Raw genomic sequence first — 26321 nt, 5'->3', positions numbered from 1 at the left:
TTCCATATCTTTTAGCGAGATGACTATGATCCTGGATAGAGTGTAAAAACGGGTACCTGTGGGCACCCGTAGGTATTTAAGTTTTTCTTAGGTTATTCGTAGGCTACTTATTTTATTATATAAGTAATTTAGGTATACTATAAGTAATCTAATATAAAGATAAGTACCTTATAAATACTTATAAACGTATAATAATATAATATAATAATATAAATTAAATAAATAAATTAATTATAATAATTAATTATAATAATTAATATTAACTCTTTAATATTTAATTATATTTATAATAAGTCTTAAGTTTTTAAAGTATAAAGTAAATTATATAAGTTTTCTTTAAGTACTTAAAAATACTTAATATTTTTAATAAATAATTATAAGTAACTTATTTTCCCTTATAAATTTATTTAAGTCTTTTTTTTTTACCTATACTTACTTAAAGCCCACGGGTAAGCAACCTATACGGGTACCCGTGGACCTTTTACACCCTAATCCTGGAGATCTTGGCGATAATAGAACAGAGACTAAATCCACTGCCTCTGCCGTGGAAGCTGCACCGATCAGTCCTTGCGCGATGGATAATGTCACCTCTGGTTCCTTGGCTTTTCCTTGTCGTCTAGAAGCGCGCAGGTGAGTAAACAATGGGTACGACATGAAAGCGGGCGGCGGGACAGAGTTCCGCTGAAAGTCGCTCGCAGATCGAAGGCCAGCAATTGTGTGACAGTTGTCACTGTTCTCCGCAGCGCCCCATCGTGGATCCATGTGATATAGAGAGAAGACGGTCTTCTGTTATGGTTCCGTATGCAAGAGCGATGGGAAGTCGGTCTTGGTTTTCAGCAACCCAGCCAAATGAACGAACATTTCCGAGACTGATAGATGTCGTCGGCCGCCCCTGCGAGGTGAGGTGTCTCGCAAACGTATTTAGGAATACGTTTGCGGCAGCGTAGTTGGCTTGCCCACGGTTCCTGATAATGGCGGACCAGGATGAAAGCAAGACGAAAAAGTCCAAGTCTTTGGGAAGATTATTGGCAACATTGATTGTTCCTTGTACCTTGGGTCTAATGGCGGCCATGAATTGGCTGTGTGACATGTTACAGATCATGAAATCCTAAACCACGTCAGAAAAACCTTAACAATAACCTGAGGAGGTGGTAACATGACACGAGTAGCACCATGGAACATTGAACGCAGCCCTTAATAGGAGGCATTGTGTCGCGACACTTCTCCATGGTCTTGTTGACCGATTCCGTGTCAGCTGCATCGCTTATAATACTTTCCACCCGGCAACCAGAAGATTTCAATGTTTCACAGAGCCCTCGGTCCCTAGGATCGGTCGGTCCCGATCTGGATGGGAATATGAAGTTCCTTGCTCCGCGGGAGTGCATCCAAAGCGCCACTCTTCTTCCAATCCCCCCGAAGCCCCCGACGAGGAGGTAGGATGCCTCTCCATTGAGAGTATAATTACCGATTGGCTGAAGACAAATCTATGGCTGCTAGGACCCGGTCATGTGTTGCAACGTGTACGAGAAACACTTACGGGGACCAGTTCATCATCTTGAGGCTGGAAAGCAAACATGGAGGGATTTTTTGACTCTCTATCGCGAAACCGGAGGACAGCTTTTGTAAGTTTCGAGAATCCTAATACGTCAACATCTCTTAGGGGTTTGACTTGAGAGGAAGAGAGCCGACGCCAGGTGTCTAGAAGTGCCTCTTGGATGAGTTTGGGCCGGGACTGTGCTACTGCATCCATGTCGACGGATGTATAAGAAATACTTCCCTTGGCAAGGTCATTCAAAGAGAGAAGATCAGCGGTAGACGCGCCATGGGGATCGACGACGCGACAAAAGGGTGTTGCATGTGATTGGTACACGTCGGAGATACCTGCCGGATCACAGTTCAGATATATATCAATTCCCCCACTGCATTTTGAAGAAAGGATAGCCTCCACGTCCGATGGCACTTGGTCATTCGAGAAGACAACTGCCTGGTTGAGGTTATATCGAGACGCCAGAGCGAGCTTTTCCCCGTTTGAAGACGCGGTACATAGCAGGTTGGCGCCGACGGACATGGCGAGTTGAATAGCCGTTTGCCCGATGGGGTTGTCTGCGCACTGGATCATGATGGTTTCACCCGGTTGCACATGGGCCAATTTGACAGTGCAGTAATAGGCGGTGCAGAAGCTCCAGGGGACTGTTGCAGCCTCGAGATATTCGATCTCGTCTAGGATCTTCTGGACTGCGCTGCAATGGGCGCGGAAGAGACTTGACAGAGAGCCGCTCGATCGAATAGTCCTCACGGCCATGACCCGATCGCCAACAGAAAGGTCTGTTACGGATGACCCAATTTCAGTCACAACACCAACACAATCTCGGCCTATGCCTTGCCCGGGTATCAGACTAGCTTCATTGAGGCCTTGTCGTCTGACGCCAGCGGCATGTACTTTCAGCTGAACTTCATCATGGCCCAAGGGGCTGTCCACCAGTTCGTCACGAATGAAATGGAATGCCTGCGGTTTATGAGGGTCAATTGAAGTAAGCTTGATCCCTTCGGAGATGGCACCAAACTTGACAGATTTATTGTTCGGTTCCGATCTCCTATCAACAGCCTTGTTGATTTTCTTGGCAGGTAGAAGCCTGTTTGTCAAGAGTACTCCATCCTTCATGGCGTATTCACCGTTCGCAGGTATCACACCCTTAGAGATGAAGGCTTGCCGAGCCACACGAGCAACTTGTTCCGAAATGACAGAGTGGGGAGGTAATGAATTGCATATCCCAAGCTTGATGAAGTGACTGTATCCTGATCGCGCTCCCATCTGGCACTTCGGATTAAACCACGACACATTGCCGCCTTCGACTCGTCTGTCGGATTGCCCGCAAGTTCCGAGTACCAACTTGACCTGTTGGAAGTCGGGGTCCTTTTTATCCGAAATCAAATCCCTGCAAGTTCACCAGAGATACACAAAAGTCTGCGCCAAGTGCACCGGCATCCGCCTCACTTAGGCTTACCAACGAACAGTCGCATTCAAGAACGTTGGCCAGCGTTGAGGCACACTCTCCAGCAAGCTGTAGCTGCGAGATGTAGTCGGCATGGTAGGTGATTGCGCATTTGTAGCGATGCTCAGATGTTTTGTCAAGACCCTGCTGTGAAGATGCAATGGTCGCCGACGTCTCGTGGCTGGCGGCCTAGTCTGTGTCTTGTATGTGCAGCCTCAACTTGAAACCAGCTTGCTCCAGTTCCGCATCCCATTGCTTTTGATCTATAAGAGGGTTTGATTGGCGATGGGACTCGATGAAACGCCAGCGGCGTGCACATCAACTGCGGCTTGACATTTTCGATTACGACAAGTTCTCCTCCACTAATCACGCTGTTAGGCACCAGACCATGCGTCGCTAGATAGTTTGTGTTAAGAGACTAGGCTTACCTCTTTAAGAGACTTCTTCTGTTTTTCAAGCTCACTTAAAGATTAGCCGTGGCATGTAAGACCTGACAGTTTGTGTCAGTAATGCTTTTGCGCAGAGGGAGGGCAGCAATGATTGGGATCAGAACCACCTACATGAGTCGCAATAATAAGGTCATAAGATGCGAGTTCGAATCCTTGGAGTGCTGGATCCTTTTCGACGTCAAAGGTCTGGTAGCGCAGAACGTCGGACCAGTCGGAAAAGCGAGATTTTGCGCGTTCAAAGAATGCGCCAGACATGTCAGTGAAGTTGTACGTATCAATAGGAAAAATGCCGCTCGCGGGATCTTGTCCACCGGAATTCCTGAACGCATCAAGGACAACCTTCGTTGCGCTGCCCGTATTCGAGAATCTTCATGCGAGACTGGTCGTGCGACAAGTACTCGGGTAGCAACGTCTCCGGGTAGGCCTTCGTCGCATGTTGTACTCATTATATCGTCACTCCCAAACATGAGTTCCAAGGTGTCGACTTCTGGTGTCAAAATAGGTACAATTTTGGTCCCAACTCGAGTAAGAAGCTCTTCCCGGGCACTTTGCCTGGCTACCCCATCGAATAAGACCTGCTTGAGCTCATCATTCGCACGAGCCTGCTCCAATGCCGTGAGGTCGGCAAAAGGAGCTCGGCCTTGAGTAATGATTTCGGCTTGCGCCTTGATCCAGTCAGCGAATGACCGCGGATGCAAAGGCAGGTCGGCTTCGTTCAATCCGGAGGTTTTCTGCAGCGAGTCTACCAATACGGAAGATGTGAGTCGAAGCCCTTCGTGGTCCTCTCTTGTAAATGCTTTGATTAAGCTGGCAGACAGCTCCTGAGAGCTGCTGACCTTTTCAAAAGATGTAAGCATTTTCGCGTCTGGCTTCCATGCTTCAACATAGAAAGACTCGTCGGCAGCCTGTCCATCCTCCTGTGGAGGCAGAAGAACCAGATCGAGTCCCTTGATTAGGAGATTTGGTTCCAACTACCCTTGATCAAATATCGCAACGTCTGATCTATAAGTGGTTGGTGTTTTCCTCTCCGCCTCGGCAAAGGTTTTGAACTGGCGGCTGGTAGCTCTCTCGTTGAGGGGGTTTGCAATCCAAACATGCTCCAATCGATTAGCAACCATTGAGCCATTCACTATGGAGCCTTCCGGGCTCCCGAGGCACAGAGGACCTTGTAAGATGCTTTTGAGAGCACAGGGGTGAATAGCGTATCGGTCATGAGCTGTCCTAGGTATATCTGGCGATAAGACATGCGACATGTGAGCCATCCGATCTTGAGACAGGAGAAATTCGCTCATTCCCTTTAAGAAATCTCCAAAGTTCATTCCTGCAGACGAAAAGCTTTGATATAACATCTCCGGCTCAACTGTCCGAGTGAAATACCGGTTTTCCGCTTCAGTTGAGGCGGTTGCAGCTCGCATCGTCGCCGAGAATAGTTGTCCGGAAGGCGATGCCTTTCCCTTTCTACCCGGATGGATCCCACGTAGTGTTCTGTCCAACTATTTCCGTCGAGATTATGGGAAATGGAGCGGAATCTTGACCATCCACCGGATAGTTCAGTTGCTTCGTGTAACTGGGACAGAGAAAATATTGTTTCGACTCCTACTGCCTCATCGGGAACGAACAATGACTCCCGGATCGAGACATTTCGCAGTTCCACACTCCCAGCATCACTTGCTTTATGGGCCAAGTTTTTGAATGTTTATAAAGAAGGAAAAGTCTTGGCCGAGAGAGCAAATAAACAAACATGAATGAAGGGATTTATGTTAATATTGGCTTCTGGCAGGTAATCTCTCGGAATTTTGTTTCCCAAGGCAAAGAAGGTACATTCGAATATTCGCACAGTTCTCAAGACAACTTCATGATTTGTAAACTATAAAAACTTCATATAAGGTAACTATGCCGTATTTGTTTCATGGCCCTTGTGATTCATATGGTAGTATTACTAGGATCGACAAGGCATTTCATATGGAAGAAGCCGCTAGCGTAGTCTGCTAGGCTTATATTGAGAGTACATAGCGTGATTATTTTTCGCACCCCACAGCTTGAGACTAATCCATACAAGAACTAAATAGCTGTGAGTTCGTGAAATATACTCATTAGCTCTTTAGGGATAAATTTAATAAAACATATTGTTATGAATATGTGGTGGATCCCGGCGACTTGACCACATGCTTCGTCCGCACCGCCAATTAAGTATAGTTTAACTCTCATACACTTTATAATGCCACAGTTAATCTACAGGTGCTTGCAGGTAAACTTTGACTTAATCGAAAGCCAAGACTGGTCTGGCAGGGCGTGCTGAGTATCTACCAAGCGTGCCTCAACACGGAGAGCCACTTGCCAACTATAGAGAACCTGACATATTACCTTCCAAATAGAATTCGATCATAGCGTCGCTATATTTACGACGTATTCTTACTAGCAGTTGTTCGAAGTAGATGAGAGCACTGGCTCCGCAAGTTATTGCTTCTAGGATTCTTGCCTTTCTCAGTGCAGGACTTGATTCGATTACGTAGTCAATCACAAATAGACTTAGCTATCCGTTCTAGGACCCTTGCTTAAGACCAGTCAAAAAAAAGGAGTTATCACTTGCCGTGAATGTTGCGTCTCATTTGCCGCAACATCATCGGAAATCAGCCCATGATGACCCACGGTGCTGCCAACTTGCTCCGCACCTCCATTTATATATCAGGGCACCGCTACTATAGCGATGTCATATCTACCCCAAATAGGAGTAGATTGAATTAGTGACTAACCTGCCATGTAGTAAATACAAGTAGGGAAAGAACTACGAAGCTGAGCTGCACGGGGCCGATCATAGTATTATCATGACAAAGGCTCAGTAGAGGGCTTGGAGTCAATAGCTCAATTCATCTGTTAATAGTCTCTGGGTATTAAAGGTCCTTGGCTCTTCTCAAAGCCTCTGTCACAGATCGGCCTCATTTATACAAAACGGGGTGAGCCTCGTGCCATAGGGTCTCTTGATCCTAGCCCTTGTGTAACATCCATGTGACAGTGATGTAGCATGCTAAGATGATATAATAAGCCGAAGTGGATCGAACTCCATGTGCAGAATACGAGGTTTCCTTTTCTTTCATACCCTTTAATCCAAGTAACACACAACTTGTTTCTGTCCAAGATGCTTTCTGGCTGTATCTTTCTCTTATCCTGGGCCTTCCCCGCCACGGCCGAACCAGCTCCAGAACGGCCCAGTTGTTCGCCCACCTTGATTCCCGATGGTTTGACCGACAAGCCGTCGAACAATGCCGGCGCTCCGTTAATTCTGAAGCCATCTTGTAGTAAGCTGAACACTTCAAGCCACGCCGTCTTCCTGCGCGGCAAGCCTGGCGTTTCGCCGTTCGCCGAATTCGGTGCTCTAGTTAATGATACAACTATTACACCAGAGGGGATTACAATCAACGGCCTCAACGATGGACATAACGCCTTTACTGTGGTTGCTACTGATAGACACGGCCAGATCCTCATGGGTAATTTCATGTTGCCGGTCGGGGGAAATAATACACCGCATTCGGTCGTCGAGGAGTACGAGGGCATCTTGTCCCGCACCAACCTATCACCTTGCACAAAATGCAGTGGTTGCGACGCCTGCCCTGCAAGTCCAATGTGCCAGCCAAGCTGTCAGAACCCTGACTTCGGATCGTGCGATTTCTACACAACTTGTGCTGAAGCCAGCCTTCACTGCGGGCCCTCGGGTTATCCTATACGATATGGCGACAAGATTTGTAATCACTTTAAATCTCGTATGGGCGCCTTCTCAGATCAAGGCCAGAGGTGGATCAATACCACCATGAGCTGCCTGCAGAAAGCCTTGATCGGACCGTTGACGGATTGCGGTGCAACCTGCGATGGAATAACGGCGGCAGCCTTCGATTCTCATGCGCCATGCTACGTTAATAGTGGCGTTTGTGACTTGCCGCTGGGCGACTTGCTTCAGCTTGTCATCACCTTAAATACAGACCTCTTCGTTGGCCCGGCCATGCAACAGATCTTGAGTACGGTGAAGGGCTGCGCGGCTCATTTTATCGGTGGAATAGAGGCGGGGGTTTTGGAGTTGAAGCAATCAATCATCAAGGACAAACGTTACGCACAGGACCATCTTGCTAAAGTTGTTATACTTGAAGGCGTAAAGAAGCAATTACTAAAGTAAGGCCAAAGTCGTACGAGATGGCCGCAGTTGGTAGTTTCATTAAATGTTATGCCAAGAGCCTCTCGCCCATTCTATCGGATCAGGCTAGAATACATATCGTCGAAATTGACGCAGCTGAATAGATCGCAAGCCACCCTGATTAAACTTTTATTACTGTTCAGTAGTAGTTACTACCTAGGTACCTCGTCTCACACTTTACGAATAGTATTCCTGCCTCATTTACTACTGTTGTGATAGTGACTCTGATTTGACTCGGCATAAATGACATAACGTTAAACTCAACGTTGGGCCATGCCTAAAGCACACTTTAAGTATTGGGCTGGCTTCCATTACATGATAGAGGGAAGTGAAACATGCAAGAAAGTTGAACCCAATCTTATTATTACCAACTTTATTTATTAAAAGGCAGGCAATCAAAAAGTATACGGCATAGGATCCACGTTAATACGCAATACACGTTTCTTCTATTATGGGCTAGTAACAACTGCACCCAATCCGATTCGCGAAAGGCTTAGTCTCGCAGGATCGAGCCTGCAAGACTCTGTGTTGCTGACAGCATGAGTTTACGGCATTGAATAACGGAACACCTGCTTGCATTATTCTTACTAGTAGTCGTCAGTAGAGGTGGTCTGTTGAGTTGACCATAAATACTGAGTTGTATTGCCGTTAACTGTGATGACACCAATTATCAACTCGCTCATCTACGCATTGTATCTCAATTCTAGCCTCTCAGAAATCGGCAACCCTGTCACAAGCTAAACGAACCATACTAAACATCATGAAGAACGCCTCGTTGCTTGTATTGGCAAGCATAGTCGCACTAGCTGCACCAATGGACACTCGCCAAGAAGTGCAAAAGACGCCGATATAGGACCTACGAGGTTACATAGATTGAACACATGGCCCGCTAGGAGCCTTAGGCACAGCTGTTTCTTCATGTATATGTAATGGTCACCAGTCCCTTCCTTTCCCTTGGCAATCAAGGACTTTTAACATCCTACAAGATTAATATTGAACAGAGTCATTTTGCTCCAAGCCCTTGATATCAAGCCTTTGTCACACCTAGGGCCAGGATGATATTGATGATGCCCTCGAGGGCAAATATCATGCGCCAGTCGATCAAGCTGCCAAAGTGGTCAAGCCTCAGAATAGCACTCGCCAAAAGACCACCGAATGCGCCAGCCAAGAGGGGCATGACCGGGAATAATGACAGGCAGAAGGTCAACTCGGCGCGCTTGTACAATGTGAGACAAAATATGAGATTTCTGGCAGCAGGTCAGCTTCAAAGACACGTAGAAGAAAGCCAACTCCGCACCAGGCCTCTCGAGACTGGACAAACTCGGTGGCCACACTGCATACTCCCAAGAGCAAACACGCAGCTGGAATGAGCGACCCGGGCCCGATTATCCTGTATATCGCGACGGCCGGAAGCTCGAAGATGATGTAGGAGATGTGAACCACGCGGCTTAACGGAACGGCCCCCAACGCCAATAACCGTAGCTCTATTGTTTCTGATAGAAATAGCACATGACTGTCCCAGAATGGATGTGAACTAGAATCCTGGAATTACTTGCGTAGAATATTGATAGCTTTTCTTCTTTTTTCTCGCCCTTTTTTTTCTCGAAACAGACTCAGAGTCCAACGGAGTGTTCGAGAGTGCCTTGAATGAGACAGTTGTAGTCTGTGAAAAGACTTGGCAAGTACGTCTAATTGCCCTGAAAGTGCAAGAGTTTAGAAGATGAAGAAGGTTTGGGATCATTTACCTAGTCTCTGCAGGATGAAAGAGGGACGTCAAAGGATTTAACATCAGCCTATACACGTCGTAATCGTGCATCCAGTTGCACATTCAATTCAACACCTATTTGCGAATGCAAACAGGGTGCTTGGTTAAAATACAAGCACCCCGGTTGAAATAAAACTATACCTTGAAGCAAGTATAGCACACTAATACGGTCTCGTATAAAATTTGCGGTTGAGTTACTCCTTTATGCCAAGGATATATTTACCAGGATGCTATAAGGGCTCTGAGGGATAGAGTTCTGTCCGCTGCTGGAAACGAGCAAGAGGTAGTACCACATTTCCAAGAGCCTCCTCTAAAGATACCAGCAGCAAAACACAAATTAGACACAGTATCCCGAGTGCGAAGAGTGAAGATTCCATTCATCCCATTGCCAAGTTATCCTTATCCACAGCGGAACTCTACGCCTTTACCTCAATCCAACTCCATCATGGTGGCCTTTCTAACGCCAAACTTCCTGGAGATTGTCAGCCAGCCAGCTGTATAACAGACGATGCGAAACGAAGCCGCGTTGGTATTCTCCCCAAAAGCTGCGTCCAATGCCCTTTCAACGACGCCGTAATCGACGAAACCTAGGTTCTCGACGGCTTCTCTCGTCAACAAGCCACTGAACATATTGTGCAACGGGCCGTCCTTGGGCCAGTTAGTCGGTGCCCAAAAGGTAACCTTTTTGCGGTTGTACAGCTCGTCGGTAATATAGGGACGAGCCGCCTCACGAAGAATCCATTTCTCCGTCTAGCCTGTATGGACCAAATATCATGCAAAGCTCATGTGATTAGTAGAAGGGGAAAAAAAGAGAGAGAGAAAAGAAGGCAATAAGGAAAATACTTTCAAGTTTTGCATTGTTAGGGTAGTATTACCATAATAGGCGAAATGCGCGTTGCAGGGTTGGTCGTAGGAGTCTACCAATGAGGTTATTCCAGTAGGGGAACAAGCTGAGATGCCGCTGGACGTTGACAGATAAGCGTCATGCGGACTGCTGTCGACCCCAGCCGACTCGTGAACTCCTAGATCCCGGATTCTTCGGGTCCCTGACAACGAACAACGAATAGCCTCCAGGTCAAGGTTGGGAGAACTGAGGGAGTGCGGAGGTCGGATAGGGGGGTTAGGGCTGACTAGCCGTCGACACGGTCGCCACTCTGCTGAATCAGATATCACAGATCAATGAGTCGGTGTCATCAGCTCAGATCTACGACCGGATCTGCTGGGATTGAACTGAGGGCGATCGTAAATCCCACTCGGCTCATGCGAGAGCACAGTAGTTGGAGCAGCCTTTTCGCTGAACAACGCATTACTTGAGCCCATGCTGTCGATTGAGCCCTGTTGACTATTTACAACATCAACCATACTATCGTGTCGTTCCTTTCCGAGCTTGCCAAACTGAACCCAAGTAACGTGAAGGACGCTCGTGAACTGAGCAGGGAGTTGGCCCATGGCAACCAAACAGGAAGCGAGGAGTCCTTGCAAGATTCGATCAATCAACAGCAAATCGGCGGAGCAGAGAGAGAAACTCGGACAGGAACGCGTAATTGGCGCAATTGCATAATTCGATGCGACAGGGTGGCGGAGAATTTCTTATGTATGAATAGCGAAACTACCTAGAAACTTAACTGCACCATGGTTACTAGTTGTGACAGCATCACCACCACCGAATTGGCTGACTCTCAGACGTCCGTGTGTGACAAGAGCTCAGTGAGGGCCTGGAGCAATAGCTCAACTCTGCTAATAACAGTCTTTGACATCAAAGGATCTTGATTTTCTAAGAGGCTTAAGAGACCGGGGTCCTCTATAAATACAAGCAGTCGATGAGACTGTGCCCTAATCCCGTGATCGTAGCCCTCGTGTAACCGTGTGACATCGTGCTGCTTGAGCTTAATATTGGACGCTTATCTTGAAAAGACCTAGAAAGTTGCCAATGCCCGCCATTTAATGCGACTTTTAAAGACCACGTCTGTCGTACTCTTTGATACGTCCATTACGAGATCCCGACGGTATGGAAAATCAAGGCTAAAGCCACAACATGATTCGGTCCCGATCCTCACATGAATCGGCTGGTCCTAAAGGAGAATTCGCGCCAGGGTCGTCGAGGCGTCTGGAGAGCTCTTCCGCAGAACAGTCCAGGTAAGCATTTTCACCAAGGATACGCATGGCAGCATCTTCTCTCATCGCGTCAGTGTGCGCGCTGTGGTCCTCGCCGTCAGCATGGTCGTACCAAAGGCGGTAAGGCTATTTTGCTGTCTCAATATGCATCTTGGATGTAAATAGAGTTAAGCTGAACTTTCCAAGCTCCTTTGTTTATTGTGCAATATTCTTGCTCGGCCCACGGTTGAGTCCGCCCGAGGAAGCGACAAGACTCAAAACCAGAGTGGAGTGCTCTCGAAAATGCGCACTTCTTTAGTAGTGCGTCCTCTGCTCAGACAGGCCTTGTACATCTATATCTTGTTCCAACATTTGCACAGACTGGTGTTGGAGACGCGAACGGTCTCTGCCGCTAGAAGCTACGATTGAGAAAGAGTCACTATCAAGACATCTTTGCAACATGGGCCACCCGACTGAAATCTTGTAATTGACCTTCTCAGCTCTGGCAGGATACGTGTTTAGAAGATAATGATTAACCTCCACCGTACAATTCTAGAGTTTGGGAAAGCAGCGGAAGCCCAGCACAAGACTTGACATGGAGACGGTATGGAGAACGTAACTGGAAACACGTAGTCTTACAAATCCGCGCAATTAGGCTCTGCCTCTTGTCTATTGCTTTCGGGCTGCACAAATGAGCCACTTCTTCCTATAACTCTGGGGAATGCGTGTACACGTCACGTCTTCTGAGAAATCCAGTTGCGCCAGCTACGAGCCTTTGTTGTTCTCGTCCATGATGTCAACCGGACATGAGAGGTATCATTAGCTATCCGGCCAGAGAGTGTTCTTTTGTAAAATCATGATATTGTGGCTTCAACTCGTGTGCCGGGCTAACCCTGGCCGCAAAACTTAGCGTATCTCGACTGCTTCCGATGACGGTGGGTATGCGGTTAGCAAAGGATTGTAAAGTTTTCTTCGCCCGGCTAGTGCATTTTACACCTGCATTACGAGTTAAAGAACGCCATCCAACTATCAATCGTCATCACAACCAAAAAACAAAAAGCGCTACGGTAGATTTGGTCATCAACGTTGCTTATAATAAGTCGGCCTTCGAGCAATATTTCGGCTGGCGAGCAGAGGATCAATCCAGGTCATAAAGTATAAATCACTCATGGAGAGCCGCTTATCTCCATTTTACTGGTATTGTAGGTTTGTAGGCCCTGTTAGTGAAACGAGATATTTCACGACTTCCCTTGTCTACGGCAGGCTTCTTCCGAAGATCCGCGCTTGTAACTGCCGACAAATACTGTCCGTATCCCGTGCTTGAATTGGTGTTTGCAACCGATGACGGAATTACTGCAATCACGTTATTACCCATGAGCGACTCGTTTAGATAGTTCAAATCTATAGCTTTGAAATGGCGGAGCGTCTGAGCCCCAATATGCAACGCGGTCTTCTCTGGGGCGGCTACAAGAGCAGGTATTACGTTACGGATATCTACTCGCGCCCTAAATCGTTCAATGTCCTTCCACCCCCAAGTCCACTCAAGACATCAATATATGTTGAAATAAAGAGAAACAAAGTATTAACAAAGTTTATTTTGAGTAGTTCAGGCAGGCTTACGTAGGAGTAGAGAAACAAAATACTTTCATTGCACGTTGTCCACTTGGCCAGCTGCAGTTGTGGCGCGGCGTGGAATATAACGAAGTCTAGATTTCCTCGAGAAGTAGCGTGACGACATGTTACTCCCTTTCGGGCCTCGTGTGGCCGTAATAGCCTTGCTTACGCATTGTTCGACGCTTGACCGGACCAGATCCAAGATTCAATCGACGGCACTGCATGTAACTGATTGTCTTTTTTGTTGGTATTATGTCATCAAATTGGAGATAACACCGACATACTTTCTCTACCTGGAATATCACGTTGTCTCTCCGCAAGATTCATTGTAGCGGGCTCAGAAGATAGCACAGGAAGTATTATTAGCACGTATTGTTAGGCTTAAGTTAGACTTACCATCAAAAATAGCGCATAGTAAACTAAAATTGTTTAAATGATGGAAACGATTTTATTGTGCATTCAAAAGCAACCTCGTAGGTGCGGCGAATACAAGAACTCATAGAAGATTCTCCATTTGTCACGCACCTAGACTACCACGGGCTTATTCCAAGCGAGCTTGGACTAAAAGACGCTTGGATTGTCAATGAACCTTCAAGGGAGGTCTAAGTTGTACTCTACAGAGAAACCGGCTTGAACTAGGCCCTACGGCCACGTCTACCCGAATCGGGAACAATTGAAGTCATCACCCTCCCCCCTAAACTCCTTTGTCCTTGCTGTCCAGATGTACTCGGAACCCCCAGGCTTTGGTATAAAGCCTCTTGAATCCCCCACACTTTCCTCCTTACTTCTTTTCCACAGGCAAGCAACAGCTCACTAAGACACAACAGTAGCTCTAGTGTAACTCAACTTACTTTTCCTTTGCTACGACGCCGTTGCTCGTCCTCACCTTTACGAATTCCATCCGCGCGTGGTATCGCGTCTACTTTTACGCCGCTTCCTGGACTTTACTAGATCTTGCGTCAGCCGCAGCAGTCAACCGAAAATGGCGTTTGTTTATACCATTATTGGCATGGGAAGCATGGTTGCCATGATGGCGGGTGCTGGTTTCTCCGTCGGTGCCGCTGTCATGGGCGCCATCTCCTTGACAGTAAACAGGCCCGTGATATTCAATCCGAACAACATCATCTACAGCTTCAAGCTGGGCCTGGATGGTGCCGGCACAAACGAAGGCTTCGACCCTCTCCGGGGCGCCGGCGGACGCGCCCCAAAAATACTGGTTTTCGACAACCAAGGCAAGCAGTTGGGCCAAACGAAAAAGCAAATTAAATGTGGCGACGGAGAAGATCACTGTGTGGAAGTGGTCAAGAAGATCAAGAAGCAGCCCTCCTACGCGCTGCTTCTTGGTCTGGAGAATCCCATATGCCTCGCTTCCGCCAGTGTCTCCTACCCTAGCGGAGACAGGTATGCATGGGTTGGAAACTGGGCACACACCTGCGACAAGCCATGGTACGTTTCAGACTTATCCTCCATAAGAGTATATCTGTCCTGACGTGAATAGGTACTTTTCCGACATTGACGCTCACCACGACAACGGCTCCGTCAAGCTTCTTTGCGCATGGTTGGGCCAGGATGGCTACAAGGAAAACTACTCGACGGGCATTCGAATCCATTTTCCCGAGTTCGCCAAGGGTTTTGCCGGCAATGGAAACAATGCTAGCTAGTACGTTTATCAAATCCTCTGCCAGAGTTTTATTTTCGTTTCCAAAAAAAAGAAAAAGAAAATTCAACTAATAACACGCCGCGTTCTTTAGCTACTGCCGGGACAACAACACCGCTCTTGCTTTCTACAACAACCAGAGCCCAAAGTTCTTCAACGGCGACAATGTGCAGGAGCATAAAGTCAATGAAAAGGACAAAAAGAACCAGAAAAAGAAGAAGGGCAAGAGATCTGCTGGTATGAAAGCCCCGTCTGTCCGGTCTCACCATGCTGCCCACTCGGCCAAGCTTTTGTGTGATAGTACGAGTTCCGTGGGCCCAAGCCTTGTTTCTGTCCCTGAGCGATCCTTCTGTCACATGCCTGACAAGGTGCTTTACCGATTTTGCGAGGATGTAGCCGTTGGTGCCTGCTGGGACCACGAGGCGCATGCCTTTGCTGCCAAAGGGCCTCGCGCCATGCTTGCTCGGGCTGAATTGCCCGACATGGACTTTGAGGAGCCGACTGTCTGGGGAGGGAATTAGGCTTTGGTCACGACGATGGCGGTCTCTGTTTCCTTTTGTTTCTCGAGAATATACCCAACAGATTTTGCGTTTTGGTATTGCGTGTGGATTATGGGTTTCGCGTCAAGGTCTTTGCCGGCCATGATAGCGCCATGGTCAAATAATAGTTTGGTTTAGTTTTGTTTTTGTTTTTAATAATAGTTTAGTTTTGGCTTTTTTTTTAATAATATACTTGAATAGTACCTTTTCCTGTTCAAGACGGGAGTGATGCTCACTTCGACATTTAGCCCAGGGATGGCATTGATTGCGACCGTGCGCCACCAAAGCCGCTTGGCGCTATATACAGAACTACTAACCAAATAAGCCTCAAGGCTCGACATTGACAAGCCTAGGTGTAATTCTAGCCCTCTCCTTAACCCTATGGCTGCGATGCTAACCCATCCAACTCCAAACAGAGGGCCCATCGTCGCACAGATCCATCGAAGGCGCGCATGATGTGGTCATCGCGCCCATCATGTTACACACCACTCTAGCAATGAAGAAGATAATGCCTGTTCACAGCTTGCTGACTCCTGAAGGATGCGTCATCATTTTAGAGACTGTCCACAATGACTGTCATCGAGTCAGACTGCCCACGGCAAGTCTTCCATGCTCGTGGCTCTGCGCGGAGACTGGCTGTCACTGGGCGAGACCCCAAGTGAGTGTTTACAGGCTGTATCAGAACGTCTGTCTTATTCAATTACATTGCCTTGGCTCGAGATAATTGCTCGCTACACCGGGCCTCGGCTGAGTCCATTACTGCGCACAGAATTGGACGATCCGCCCACAAAAGTTTTAAACCATCTAGCGCCCAAGTATCAATATTCCCTACCTAGGAAGGCAACGAAGGTGGCCAAGGCCGATAACCCTTGCAGCTACATATACTGCCTTCAGCAACAACAACAACACTAAAGCTGATGAATATTTTCGATGTATTCATGGCAGATGAGACCATGAATACTACGCGCATCTTGAACACTCCCCTGGAGTTAAGGCGGCTTATATCCGAATAGGACGTGGCTTTACGCGACGTAGCTCTCTTTAGCTAGTGTCAAGTCATGCAAATAGGGCTCATAATTGCCAAACAGGACAGACAAAGTGAAAGAATGAGTTAACCTTGACAGCCGTTACCTTGAAGAGCGACTTGATCTAGACGTACTACCATTGTAGCGACGACGAGCATGGCATGGCTCTGTCTAACAATAAACTCGGTGCTCGAAGGGTGAACAAGTTTGTTTTTCAAGCATGTCACGCGTTGAGCTATTGTTCAATTTCGTTCTCCTCCACAGCCGGGGAGCATGAGTTGAGTTGCAAATAGACTGGTAAAAGATCAACCGTGGTACTGAATACAAAATAATCAGTGCAGTATTACTTACATCGCCGCCTGTATACGTGTCGGGTCTGATGAAGCACTACACAGAGGGGTCGAATAATCCAAATAGCGCTCCTCAATACAACAGCTTCGGCACCGCCTGCAGAGACCATGGTACGCTGGTATCCCGTACTGGCATAGTAACGACTGCTAACCTTGGGCTCGGCAGCGGTTCTGGTTTCGAACTCGTCTTCTCCAAGCAACTGCCCGGCGGATCAAGGACGATTGTGGCAATGTCTTTCGTCTCCAACTTATCCCATGAACTATAAGCCAAATCATAGGCATAACTCGCCGACTGCTTCCGTCGCCATTACGTGGCTTGGTTGATAACTTGTTCCCCGAATGGAGTCTGCCATCTCGGCTTGTTTTAAAGGTATGCAAGGACGGCTGGGGTGAGGAATTTGAAAATGAAAAGTCAATATACCATCAGATTAGAGATCTTCAAGAATTGTAGTCCCCAAGTGCTACGGTGAGTGTTATTACAATGACACTAGGGCCCTGCTGCTATCAGATATCGGTGGCGAATGTGTGGGAAGTCCTGCAGGAGCTACAGTAGAGATGGATGGATTCCGCCGAATGATGCGCGCGGCTTTGACTGATATGGCCAGGTTTGGCGTATTGCCGGATGATATAAGGCTAGAGAATTTCCGCGTCGTTGGCAATAGGATCATGGTTGTGGATTTCGAGATGGTACGCAAACTCGACACTCAGGACGACGTTGACGAACAAGTGACGTCTATGACGAATTGGTTGGCTCGTTTGTATCAGGATAAGCAGCGATGCTTCTTGGACGATGGCTTAATTGAGCCAGAGAAAGAGAGGGTGGATCAATGAGACTTGGCAACGTTAATTAAGATTCTTTCCTGAAACCAATTCGCACACACTTTTGGCATATTGGGAATTGCGGGGAATTTTTATCATTACAATCGTGCTCTTTCTGTTGGTACCGTATCGCCGTCTTCACGGAGTTATTGTAGGTTTCGGTGGGAGAGTGTCGGCCTAGATATTCAGACTTCCTTGTAAAAGACTCCATACAAGTAATTCATGGGTCGTCTTTTTTCGAGAGCCACGTGCGGCAACACCTCGGGCGTTACAAATTTTGCTACAGCTATCCAACATGTCGAAGCCATGTCATGGAATGACCCGCAGCATTTGTCCTGCCTAATTTGCTCCGTATCTCAAGTATAATTGCCTCGGACCACAATGCTCTTTTAGGAGTTGCGGAGGCATGTAGTCCTTTTAAATCACAGGCCCAAGTTGTCCGATACGTCTTTATAATACGTAACCTCGGAGGCGCCGCCTGTGCGAAAGTCAACTGCCAGGGAGGCGACACGCGACGCCAAAACCGGCAGTGGCAGCACAGGGGATGAAAGCCGCTGCTAGCTAGAGCAATCCCGGACTCACAATTATCCATGCTTCCGGTTGCCTAGGTAGAGCTGCGCCTGTTGCCCCCAAGTCCGGGACAGTTGAAGCTACATGGGTCGGACCGTAGTGGGTTTCAGAAGGCCATCTGCATCAACAGTTCCGTGTGAGTCATCTGCATTAACGGTTCCGGGTGACTCCTAGAGATCGTGGGTCCTTCTGCCGTGGATCGACTTTGGGTTGTTCATCGGCACTCGCAAGTTTCCATACTTGATAAATAATAGGGGTATGGCCCTTGTAAACCGGCGCGTGGCGCATAAACCAGTCCATCCTCGAAGCATCCTACTTTGATTCAACAATGGAAGTTCACCCAGAGTAGTTTGTGACACGACCGGGCGGCGTGAAGGTGTGCTACTAAACATTTGGACGGAAAGAAGCGACACCGTTGCTGCTGCTCTCTGGCGGTGCGCAATCCATGTTGTGCTGGCACGAGGACTTCATTTCAATGGCGGATAAACAGTTGGGAGGCTCTTTCATCATCCGATTCGACTACCGAGACACTGGAACATCTACAAATTTCCCCCTAGGAGAAGCGGCTCACTATTCCATAAACGACTTGTGCGACGATGCCGTCGCTATTCTAGACGAATTGCGCATCGAGTCCGCCAACCTCGTCGGGTTCAGTCTCGGAGGCGCCATCGCATGGATGATTGCTTCTCAGCATCCGCAGCGCGTGAGAAGCGTCTCTCTTTTCTCATCAAGTCCTGTCGGCCCATTGCCATCTGGCCAAGACGCCCTTCCGCAATGGAACTCCGAGCTCAGCGCTCAGCGCGCAACGGCGCCTTTCCCCAGCGATTGGCAGAATCTAGACATGGTCACGGACTTTCTGATGTTCTGCGTCGACTGTACTTCATTTCCCAAGTCCGAAGGTGCTGAGCGCGAGGAAATATACCGTAGACAGACCATCGAGTTTGCGCGCGTCTCCAGGCAGGGCAATAGTGTGCAGAGCATTTTTAACCAGAGTGCAGCTGTATCTGGACGCTAGCCAAGAGAGTTACTGCGCGATGTCAAGTGTCCCACCACTATCGTGCATGGCCGAGAGGATAGGAATATTCCTTTGGCGCACGTCGAGGCCCTGAAGGAGGAGATGAAAGGGTCCAAATCGGTGGTTGTTGAAAGCATGGCGCACGAGATGCCGAAGCGGGAATGGTCCAGATCTGCACACGAGATTGCTACCACGTGTATCTAGCTTACTGTCTCGACTCTCGACGCCTCGTCCGTTATCTCCTCTGCTCTATATGCCACGCAGATGTTGCACGAGGACTACGATCACGAGACGTAGGGTATGAGGCTCTCACCGACTTCTTGTATAGACAGCGCTCTGTAGTCATCTTGGCCTTGAAAAAAACCAAGCGCGTTTAATACCAAGGACTATTATTGGGTGAATTGAGATATCACTTCAAGCCCTCTCCGAGCCATTGTCGCACTATTCCTGGGCCGTCCAACAGCCTCACCCGGGTGAACTATCGTATGGGTGGCTCCAGAGAAGAAGCCTACGACAATTGCGCCGCAGACATTAGGTTTATCGATGCTGTGAGTCTAATGCTGCATGAGACTGTAGTAATAGCTCTCTGTAAGTTACGTTCTTGTCGGACGCTTATTCATAAGCAGCAATAACAGTACTATGGATATTATAAAGTATAATACATCGCAAAAGTGCCTTTCCACTTATCAGATGGAATTTCATATACAAGTGAAGCTTGCTTTCCCCCCTTCTTTCTCAGACCTAGACAGACAATAAGAAGGCGGCTGTTTGTTGAAAAAACTCCAGTCGAGCCTTTTGGAATAAATGCTTCCATAGTACTAGATTAGAGAAAGAACAGAAACACGAGAATGACGTAGGTGTGAGGAAAAGCTTACTCAACAACATCTGTTTAGAAACAGCTGGTGCAAGCTCGCGATTTTCAAGTACGGCTAGCAGGACCTGGTTATTTTAGAGTAGCGAAAGTGAGTGTCACTTGCCGCAAGGAACTGTCTTCTTGTCAGTTCCGGTCTGCCTATTGACTCTCAAGATTCCTCTTTCGGCTTACAATGTTGTGCAAGTCAGTCATTACGTCAAGCTGTGACTGACAGTTGTTGTTCTCCAACTTTTACCTCATGGCTTGCATACCGCCTATAATATCGACACCAGGGAGCAAGTACTCTGGTGGAGGATTTTTCAGGAGCTCTGCAGTGCTGTGGAATTCGATGTATGGCTGTAGGTAGCCCAGAAGGTCGAGGTTATCCTTTTGCCTGATCGGGAGTGATTTGCGACATGCAGTTCCCATAGACGGCCGTAGGTCAGGAATTATAGGCTTATCGGACGTCATGGCTCTCGGCGAGACGGAATAGAGGGTGAAGGGTCTGCAGAACACGCCACCTCGCACGGGGCGAATTTGCGTCCGACAAAGCGCGTATTCTTCCGGCAGTCAAGGGCTATAGAAGCTATTTTAGCTGAAGATTTCGGGAAGCCAAATAAAAAAGCAGAATAAAAGAGGGAGGTCAATGCTGTCTTTCGAGCAAACCTCAAAGCGGCCGACTCGCAAGGCCTAACTAACGCCCCTGTCTAGGGTGTAAAAGGTCCACGGGTACCCGTGTGGGTTGCTTACCCGTGGGCTTTAGGTAGGTAATAGGTAGGTAAAAAAGACCTAAATAGATTTATAGGGGAAAATAGAGTACTTATAATTATTTATTAAGAATATTAGGTGTTTTTAAGTACTTAAATAAGACTTATATAACTTACTTTATACTTTAAACTTAAGACTTATTATAAATATAATTAAATATTTATATTATTATACGTTTATAGGTATTTATAAAGTACTTATCTTTATATTAGATTACTCGTGGTATACCTAAACCACCTACATAATAAAATGGGTAGCCCACGAATAACCCAAGAAAAACTTGGATACCCACGGGTGCCCACGGGTACCTGTTTTTACACTCTACCCCTGTCCCTATCTCGGGCTACCGATAATGGCATAATGAGGTTGCCCAATGGCTGAGGTCCTTTGGTGCCCAGAGCCGTCAGTCATGACGGCAAGCTTGACTTCCAGCTTTGCCGAGTCTCTTACAATCCCTCAAACTCGAACGGAAATACATTAAAAGGTGACTGATACCGGGCCATGCCAATGGGCCACAGAAGGAGGGGGCATATGGAAGTGACGACGCAAAGATGGCAAATAGATTGATATTTCCAAATTTTACCGTGGTGGGCATGTTCAGCCCTATCTTTGCGGTACCAAGGTTGTACCACGATGCCCAATCATTCAAGTCTCATTACCAAGTCCAGCGAGAGAGTTGGAACGTACAGCATCGAGAGATTTCTCGAGTGCATCAAAACTGTTCATCTCATCCGACCAAGGAATTCCGTCTTGAGTTCCCACGCTTTCAATCGTAATAGCAGCAGCCTTATTCGCACGAATTACCGCACTTTTAATGTCCCACGTCCCTTTGGCCTTCTGTCGCAGGTAGTCCGAGGCGTATGGCCCCGTGAAAGTGTCCCTAATTAACGCGATTAGAACGGCGCACATCAAAGGTTAGGAGGCGAAAAGAAATATACCCTGCGCCAGTAGTATCCTTGACTTTAACGTCAAATGCAGGACAATGGCCACTCCCCCTTGTATTATTAGCGTAGAATGCCCCCTTCGCGCCAAGTGTAATAACCACGTTGGCTACACCTCGATTTAAGAACCCTTGGGCGATGATAGGCCAAGTGTCTTGGTTGACTTCGTCTCTATCAAGCCCCGACATGACTGCTGCCTCTGACTCGTTCACGAGGAAATGTGCTACATGTCGGTAGAGACGTTTACTGATCGGGCTTGCTGGCGCTGCATTGAGACAAAAGTCAATCCCAGCTTACCAGCAGTTGCCAGCATACTTTCAACCACTTCGTTGTCGATCTCCATCTGAGCCACCACCACATGTGGTCGAATCCCGCCTCCAAGTTGCTCCGCGTGAATAAAATCCTCCTTTTTCCAGGTTGCCGTTGCGCCTAGTGTAAAAAGACACCGGTTTTCGCGCGATAGGTCCTCGACTATAACGAAACAAATGCTTGACCGCGTGTTGGGGACTATGACGATGCCAGAAGTATTTACGCTATTCTCATTTACTTTAATAATAAACTTCTCACCGTATCGATTATCACCGACCGCGCCAATCATCTTGAACTGAATATCATCTCCGTCAAAGCAGCTTTTTTTCTGCAACGACTTTTTGTGACATGTTCGGTAGGTCGCAATCGCTGAATTGGCTCCTTTGCCGCCCAAGGCCTCCAGATACTGACTTGCGAGCACGCTTTCGCCGCGATTGGGGATGCGGTTCGCAATCATGATTAAGTCGGCATCTGAGCCTCCGATTATAGCGATGGTCTTTGGTGTCATTGTTGTTTGGTGAGTTGCAATCTGTTGGAAGTAGAAGGTTAAGTTGCTGGAGTGGGCAGATGTTTGGGATTCAAATCGACGTCTGTAGGTCAGTGGCCAGTACATAGGCCGTACCAGCAGCATACCATCACTTTAAATGGCAGGGCCTCGGCGTCTAGGGACTACCAGACCAGACATGAAAGTCGGTAGCGTGTGGGTAAGACCAGCGCCAATTATAGACCGCAGGCTCATCAGCTGTTAACACGGAGGTCACGATGTATGGAAGGCACGGGCCGACCCTTGAACCTGACGATACTTACACAAGGGCTCGAGACCTAGTTGGGGCCTTAGGCTTCCAGGCTCGCTGCTTTGTATAAATAGGCGGCATCTGCGCCCAGAGGCCTTGAGAAAATCAAGAATCTTTGATATTGAAGCGAATTATTAGCTGAATTAAACATTATTCCAAGCCCTTATACACTAAGCCCTTGTCACATCAGCCAATCAGGCAGGCTCTTGTCATTAGGCGATACGCTCACTCTTCCGTTTACGTTGATTTTTCACAGCCTGCAGCATGTCTCATGCGGTACGACTACAGACGCCAATTACAATGAACAGGAGATATCGGGTGGTCACAGGCCGGGTATTGTTGCAGCTGAGGCGGCCAAAGATGTGACCGAGACTCAGCAACGTAAAGACACCATCAACCGGGGTGGGTGTTCAACCCCAGTTTCTTACACAAAGCATGACTATGTAGGGTTACAAATCTTGCGGATAGTACCCTTGCTTTATTTCAAAAGCTATATTCGACCACTATGCATACCTTGCCATGTCTCCTGCAAGCGCAACGATGCTTCCACAGCTGGTAGAGCAAGGTCTAGTAACAGAGCGTTCCCCTGTCGCAGCCGAGGCTACTGTGCCTTTGCCCTCGTATGCAACTTTCACCACGATGCAGTGTGTCCTCATTATCTGCCTGGCCCCATTTGCCGCCACCTTCCCGGCAATAGATGACGTATCTCACGCGCTTCATGTTTCAGTGGGGAGAATCAACCTCACCATCACTTCCTACATGATCATGGCTGGCATCGCGCCGGCTGTTCTTGGAGACTTGGCCGATAACATTAGGCGCCGAATGATATATCTCTTTATCATGGGAATTTACTGCGTGTCAAGTATTGGTTCGGCACTGCAAAGAAACTGGTCGGCTCTATTCCTCCTGAGAATGTTACAAAGTGCTGCGAGTGCGGCTAAGTGATTCATTTCTTCACGTGCCTTATCAATCATGATGTCATGTTCAATAATTCCTAATGACTTGAAGCTACTCTTGCACTCGGATATGGCGTCGTCTCTGACATCGTTCCACCATCCGACAGTGATGGGCTTGTTTGATATGAAAACATGGGGAGATCAAAGCCTCAGGATTGCCAATACCAGTTTCTGACGAATTCCAGGGCAGTTGTGATACATTATACATGACGGCGCCGTCAATTGACAGAGTCTAGTCCCAGAATATAACATGCCCAGGTTGTCTTGCATATCAACGACTTTTCAATACGCAAGTCTCCACTATTTTCATGCTATCAAGCCTCGATTTGGTTCTTCTCAACATTAACAAGTAAATGGAGAAGGGAGCTGATCGCTGGCGAAGGCATCCACAATGGCACGAATGGTGACATAGAGGCCTGCAACGCATATAAAAATGCCGGACAGAATCGTCGCCACTGCGAGAGACGCTTGTCCCCAATTTTGCTGCCAGGCATAGAAGCCAGGACCGCCGTGGTACGAGTCGTGCAGCCAGAACATGCCGGCTCTGTAAAAAGAATACGCGTTAGCCGAACATCCCACAATACTGGAATGATGAGAAAATTTGGACAGATGAGAGCCAAAATAATGTGTATAATGTAGACTTTGCACGACTTACATGCCGTACGTAAACCATGCGGCGAAGAGTGATGCGGCGATTCCGATCAAGTAGTTGAAGATGGGAACGCCGACGGCGAGGAGAAAGGCCAAGCCATTCGTGAATACAACAAGTGAGATCCAGACTCCCCAACCCAGCAATGTGTGGCTGTGCAGATGCTTGGAATGCCGAAAAATTCTGACAAAGATGACCTTACTTGCTGTGTGCGCGTACAGAGATCCAGCAAGCAGAAGATTTGGCAAGGCAAGACCCCAAGATACCTTTTGCCAGTAAGGAGACAGGGACAAGAACGAAGGCGACTGGACGGTACTTCCAATGTAGCCGTAGGTAACGCTAGCAAAAATGGCATAAAAAATAGTGGCAAAGGACTGTAGGGTGTAGGCCGCGCGCATGGCGTGCTGCGGTTCCTTCATCTCAGATACTAGAACAAAGAACCTGTCGCCGTGGAACGTCAGTGCTGTAAAAAAAAAAAAAAAAAAAAAAAAAAAAAAAATAACAAGCATCTGCAGAATGGAGGCGCTAACATAAAGTGACCGGCAAACGAAAAGACCGGGTTGGTAACGGATATAAATGCAGTGTAGAAGTTTGACGGCACAGCTACCTGGACAGTTCTGCTCGGATCTGGTGAGATGCCCGCCGCAGCCATGGCGACGATTCCAGCAACCAAGATGCTCAAAACACTTGCGATGGAGATGCAGCTTAAGCCGTGGAATGTTCTTGGCAACGAAAAAGCAAGCATGGGAACGGCAAAAGCGCCGATGTACAGCATCAGGCACAGCTTGTTGTCGCTCAGCGAGGCAAGGGCAATTTGGCCAGCAAGCATCTGGCCGCCGGACGCGAAAATGGAGAAACAACAGGTCCCAAAGCCCATGATGTCGCGCCCAAGCGGCCCAAACATGATGTAGCCAGCGTCGCCCATGGTGTGCACTTCGGGGTGGCGGAGCTTGAACTCGACCAGCAGCCAGGACGTGTACGTCGCGAATACACCCAGGAATACGATGATGATCAGGCCTGGCACCATGCCCACCACGGCAAGAGACGAGGGGAGAGACAGCATGCCGTTGGATACAGTCTCGGTGATCATGAGAACTGCTACCAACGGCCATGAGAGTCTCTTGTATTTGATGTCATGCTGGTCCTCTTGGCCAAAGACATCGACTGAACGTGGGCCCAATGGCTCGCTGCCCGATCCGTTGGTTGTCACAGCGTGTTGTTTGCCCATCCAAGACACTGTCATTGCGGTGGGCGTTGAATGTTGCCGGACTGTGACAGATGAATACGGGGCGCGGTCTTTGTTTTCTAGAGAAAAAAAAAACGAAACTCGTATGGAACATTGCTGTCCCGCCAGGCCATGGGCAAAGGGGCCCCGATCGACGCATCTGGCCGAACAACGCCATATGCGGAGTAAGCCAAGAAGCAAGCTCCACCATGGTGGTTGTATCATGCTGGACTACGGGTCGTCGCTCTGTGGCGGAACGAATACGTTGGCGGTGTTTGGGTGATGCGATGAAGACCAATGCCAACTGCGAATGACGATGACGCCGATGGGTAGCCCTTTGCCTCTGAGAGAAACACTTGATAGATGTACATACTGTCTGCGGTAACGAAAGTGCCAAAACTGAGTGACACAAAGCCAATTGTAAACGTTGGCGCGCTGGCAACATGAATGAGGGACGGAAGAAGCGGGACGGGCAACACATATTGCCACGGAATTTACAGAGCATTGTAACTACCATGTGCTCGCACTCGCAAAGGCGTCAAGGGACTCAATAGCGACCGGTCACTGATCTACGAAAAACGGGTACAAGACTTGTGAAGTACTTCCCACGAAATGCCAAGAGCTGAACTTCCTCTACGTATTCAGATGATTGTCGAGCAAAGCTGATGCTAAATCATCCATTTATAGATTGGGACGACGTACAAAGAACCAGGGACGAGCGTTGAGTCATGCATATACTGTCGCTTATCAGAT

The 26321-nt window shown here is 47.9% G+C and overlaps 9 protein-coding genes across 9 annotated transcripts; 3 read left to right on the top strand and 6 right to left on the bottom strand.

Moving 5' to 3' along the window:
• Window positions 1–727: 727 nt before the first annotated feature.
• Window positions 728–1102, bottom strand: J3458_013001 (uncharacterized protein; the record flags this gene model as incomplete). The annotated part of the gene is made up of 1 exon (XM_066120245.1): window positions 728–1102. The coding sequence occupies one exon, from the start codon at window positions 1100–1102 to the stop codon at window positions 728–730; it is 375 nt and encodes a 124-aa protein (XP_065974882.1).
• Window positions 1103–1504: 402 nt separating this feature from the next.
• On the bottom strand, window positions 1505–2662 carry J3458_013000 (uncharacterized protein; the record flags this gene model as incomplete). Its single annotated transcript, XM_066120244.1, has 1 exon — window positions 1505–2662. The coding sequence occupies one exon, from the start codon at window positions 2660–2662 to the stop codon at window positions 1505–1507; it is 1158 nt and encodes a 385-aa protein (XP_065974881.1).
• An 834-nt stretch (window positions 2663–3496) lies between these two features.
• On the bottom strand, window positions 3497–3697 carry OTA1 (Ochratoxin highly reducing polyketide synthase ota1; the record flags this gene model as incomplete). Its single annotated transcript, XM_066120243.1, has 1 exon — window positions 3497–3697. The coding sequence occupies one exon, from the start codon at window positions 3695–3697 to the stop codon at window positions 3497–3499; it is 201 nt and encodes a 66-aa protein (XP_065974880.1).
• A 6122-nt stretch (window positions 3698–9819) lies between these two features.
• On the bottom strand, window positions 9820–10248 carry J3458_012998 (uncharacterized protein; the record flags this gene model as incomplete). Its single annotated transcript, XM_066120242.1, has 2 exons — window positions 9820–10140; window positions 10234–10248. 2 exons carry the CDS (start codon window positions 10246–10248, stop codon window positions 9820–9822), a joined length of 336 nt encoding a protein of 111 aa, XP_065974879.1.
• Window positions 10249–14080: 3832 nt separating this feature from the next.
• J3458_012997 (uncharacterized protein) lies at window positions 14081–15276 on the top strand (the record flags this gene model as incomplete). The annotated part of the gene is made up of 3 exons (XM_007810271.2): window positions 14081–14544; window positions 14597–14758; window positions 14850–15276. The coding sequence occupies 3 exons, from the start codon at window positions 14081–14083 to the stop codon at window positions 15274–15276; spliced, it is 1053 nt and encodes a 350-aa protein (XP_007808462.2).
• Window positions 15277–17224: 1948 nt separating this feature from the next.
• On the top strand, window positions 17225–17500 carry J3458_012996 (uncharacterized protein; the record flags this gene model as incomplete). The annotated part of the gene is made up of 1 exon (XM_007810272.2): window positions 17225–17500. The coding sequence occupies one exon, from the start codon at window positions 17225–17227 to the stop codon at window positions 17498–17500; it is 276 nt and encodes a 91-aa protein (XP_007808463.2).
• An 892-nt stretch (window positions 17501–18392) lies between these two features.
• J3458_012995 (uncharacterized protein) lies at window positions 18393–19390 on the top strand. The gene has a single exon (XM_066120241.1). The coding sequence runs from the start codon at window positions 18504–18506 to the stop codon at window positions 19071–19073; it is 570 nt and encodes a 189-aa protein (XP_065974878.1). The 5' UTR covers window positions 18393–18503; the 3' UTR covers window positions 19074–19390.
• A 2468-nt stretch (window positions 19391–21858) lies between these two features.
• On the bottom strand, window positions 21859–22452 carry RBK1_1 (putative ribokinase; the record flags this gene model as incomplete). The annotated part of the gene is made up of 1 exon (XM_066120240.1): window positions 21859–22452. The coding sequence occupies one exon, from the start codon at window positions 22450–22452 to the stop codon at window positions 21859–21861; it is 594 nt and encodes a 197-aa protein (XP_065974877.1).
• Window positions 22453–23745: 1293 nt separating this feature from the next.
• J3458_012993 (uncharacterized protein) lies at window positions 23746–25644 on the bottom strand. Its single transcript, XM_007810277.2, has 3 exons — window positions 24874–25644; window positions 24350–24784; window positions 23746–24238 (listed from the first exon to the last, which is right to left on the bottom strand). Exons 1-3 carry the CDS (start codon window positions 25584–25586, stop codon window positions 24037–24039), a joined length of 1350 nt encoding a protein of 449 aa, XP_007808468.2. The 5' UTR covers window positions 25587–25644; the 3' UTR covers window positions 23746–24036.
• Window positions 25645–26321: the final 677 nt, after the last annotated feature.

Source organism: Metarhizium acridum (assembly GCF_019434415.1).
Source record: "Metarhizium acridum strain ARSEF 324 chromosome Unknown scaffold_272, whole genome shotgun sequence".
Lineage (NCBI taxonomy): Eukaryota > Fungi > Ascomycota > Sordariomycetes > Hypocreales > Clavicipitaceae > Metarhizium > Metarhizium acridum.
Note: the sequence above shows the minus strand (reverse complement) of the source record. Positions and strands in the feature narration are given on the sequence as shown.

Excerpts from the sequence above, each read along its gene's own strand:
- J3458_012995 (XM_066120241.1), top strand. The coding sequence starts at position 18,504 with ATGTTGTGCTGGCACGAGGACTTCATTTCAATGGCGGATAAACAGTTG.
- J3458_012993 (XM_007810277.2), bottom strand. The coding sequence starts at position 25,586 with ATGACAGTGTCTTGGATGGGCAAACAACACGCTGTGACAACCAACGGA. Across the intron at positions 24,785-24,873 it reads TCGTTTGCCGGTCACTTTAT|GTTCTTTGTTCTAGTATCTG; the intron begins GTTAGCGCCTCC and ends CCACGGCGACAG. Across the intron at positions 24,239-24,349 it reads GCATGGTTTACGTACGGCAT|AGCCGGCATGTTCTGGCTGC; the intron begins GTAAGTCGTGCA and ends TTCTTTTTACAG.